The 2,337-nt window shown below is 56.7% G+C and overlaps 1 protein-coding gene across 1 annotated transcript in view; it reads right to left on the bottom strand.

The window, feature by feature from the left end:
• CTBP2 (C-terminal binding protein 2) overlaps positions 1–2,235 on the bottom strand; it is a gene marked incomplete at its 5' end in the record, with an annotated part of 7,452 nt that extends 5,217 nt beyond the window's left edge. Inside the window, 2 exons of the mRNA XM_010175960.1 lie at positions 65–279; positions 2,029–2,235. Coding sequence (XP_010174262.1) covers positions 65–279; positions 2,029–2,235 — 422 coding nt within the window. The remainder of the gene's footprint in view (positions 1–64; positions 280–2,028) is intronic.
• Between the last annotated feature and the right edge of the window lie 102 nt (positions 2,236–2,337).

Here is a 2,337-nt window from a genome sequence, read left to right as displayed (position 1 = left end):
TGGTGGCCGTGACCACAGAGGGACCCACAGCCAACACCGACATCATGCGTGTGAGGCAAATTACCTGCTTAATCGTGAAGTCGTTGATGAGGTGGTGGTTATGTTCGTTAAGGTTACAGTGCAACGAGACACAGTCGCTCTGATAGAGCAGGTCCTGGAGCGTGTAGACCCGCTGGACTCCCAGGGACCTCTCTATCCCATCCTGCAGGTACGGGTCATAAAATATCACGTTGAAGCCAAACGCCTTGGCTCGGACCGCGACCGCCTGCGCAGTGCGACCTGTGCGGGAAGGAAAGAGAGGAGGTGATTGAACTGATTCCCACCGCCCTGGCTCCATGGGGCTGAGCTGCCCCATGGCCTGATCCCCTCCAGCCTGGTCTGAGGACTGCCATGAAGTCCTCTGGGACCTCCTGGGCTCCCCAGATGGCTCCTGAAGGGATGCTGGCTGGAGGGCAAACCCACACCACCTTGCACAGGGAGGGCTGTGCTTGGCTCTAGCAAAGGTGAGATGCTTGTGTTAAAATTTAATAAAAAAAACCCCAAAAACCAAAGAGAAGAGTGAGGCCATTGGACACGTGGCACCATCCACGGCCACGCAGGTCTGGGAAGGCACAAGGTGCAGCTCAGCCCCGCTGATGTGCGGCTTTAGACAGAGAACCAACCCTCTGTGGTGCTGAGCTCACCAAGAAAAGCTGAAAAAGGAACGAAAAAAGCACCATCACCTTTTTTTTTTAAGCAACTTGTTTGAGATTGATGAGAGGTTGAAAAACCTCTCACTGAACGGCTGGGTAACTGGCCATGACGAAATAACTGGCCATGACGAAGACAACTGTCGTGGCTTGGAAGCAAAGGGTTACACCATCTGCCGTGCTGGGGAAGGATGTTTGTGGTGGTGGTGGAGACCCCCAAGTGCCCATCCCCACCACGGGTGGTGCAGGCTCCATGTGCCCTCTGTGCACCTCAATTATTTATTTATCTGTTAATTTTTTCCAGCTGGCAGCAGCGTGGCAGCCCAGCACGTGATGGCTGGTGGTGCACAGCAACGTTCTCTTGTGCAGGGAAGTACCTGCTGCTGTCCTGGTGCCCCAGAGATGTAGGGTTGACCAAGGGGACATCAGTTGTGTGCCTGCATGGGTGTCCAGCTGCGAGCACATGCTGCTGCCCTCACCCTGGTCCTGCCAGGCAGACCTGGGCTATCCCAGATCTCCTGCTCTAACCTCACCTGCCTTGCCTCAGTTTCCCCATTTAAACATGCTCATATAGCTTTTTGCACTAATTAGCCCAAGGCTTTGCAGGACAATGGCATGAAGCAAGCGAGGAGAATGGCTGCTGCACAGCAACAAGTGGAAATGCTGCTGCCACGTGTGGGCTGGTTCCTGACCAACGCTCCCTTAGCCAGAACTGCTCCCTAAAGCAGCATCTCACCAAATCTCTGCTCACATTGCTGCTCCTTCACATGTGTCCGGCCACCAAGTGCCAGGTGAGCTTCTGCCACCTGAAGGCACCTCCTGAACCATCTGGCGATGGTTGGACTTTGCTCCCAAAGGGGTGTCCAAGAGGGCTGTCAGCAGAGGTGCTGCTGCCACCTCTGATGCCAAAACTCTGTACAGCGATGGGTGAACTGAACCCGAACTGTTTCACACGGCCCTGCCACCGCGCAGGGCAGGAGGGCTCAGAAAGAGGCAGGTTGGTGTGACTACAGCCCAGGGATGAGGGTTTTTGGATGAGGACAGCATCACTACCAGGTGTGGTCCCTCTTGGGGCACTGCCAGGTTTCTCCTGGAACCAGCATTCCTCCAAGGACTCAGCCAAAGTTCACAAGATACAGCTCCTTTCCTGAAAAAAATCAGTGTAAAATGTTCTCCCTACTTCACACCAACCCACCGCGGTGGTTCTGGGTGTGAAAATGCTCATTTTTAGGTCCTTCTTAGGGCAGTGAAGTGGTGCTGAGTCTTCCTGAAAGGCTGAACGCTGGGCTGGCAGCGCTCCACGCGCCGTTCACAGGCTGCCCGCCCTTCGCCAACGTACCGAAGCCGATGAGGCCGAGCGTCTCTCCCCTGATGCGGGCGGCCCCGGAGGCCACCTCCCGGATCTGCTCCACGCTCTGCACCCGCGTCCCCTCCCGCAGCGCCTGGTACAGCCACGTGTTCCGCCGGTAAAGGTTGAGGACGTGGCAGACGGTGGAGTCGGCCGTCTCCTCCACGGCGGCCGAGGGGATGTTGCAGACGGCGATCCCTGCGGAGACAACATCATAAAGCACAGCCGTGGCTCGGGGGGGACAGCCCTGGCTGCACACCCCACTGCTCCACAGAATGTCAGGGGCTGGAAGGGACCTCG

Source organism: Antrostomus carolinensis, unplaced genomic scaffold, assembly GCF_000700745.2.
Source record: "Antrostomus carolinensis isolate BGI_N321 unplaced genomic scaffold, ASM70074v2 scaffold23259, whole genome shotgun sequence".
In the NCBI taxonomy this organism is placed as follows: domain Eukaryota; kingdom Metazoa; phylum Chordata; class Aves; order Caprimulgiformes; family Caprimulgidae; genus Antrostomus; species Antrostomus carolinensis.
Note: the sequence above shows the minus strand (reverse complement) of the source record. Positions and strands in the feature narration are given on the sequence as shown.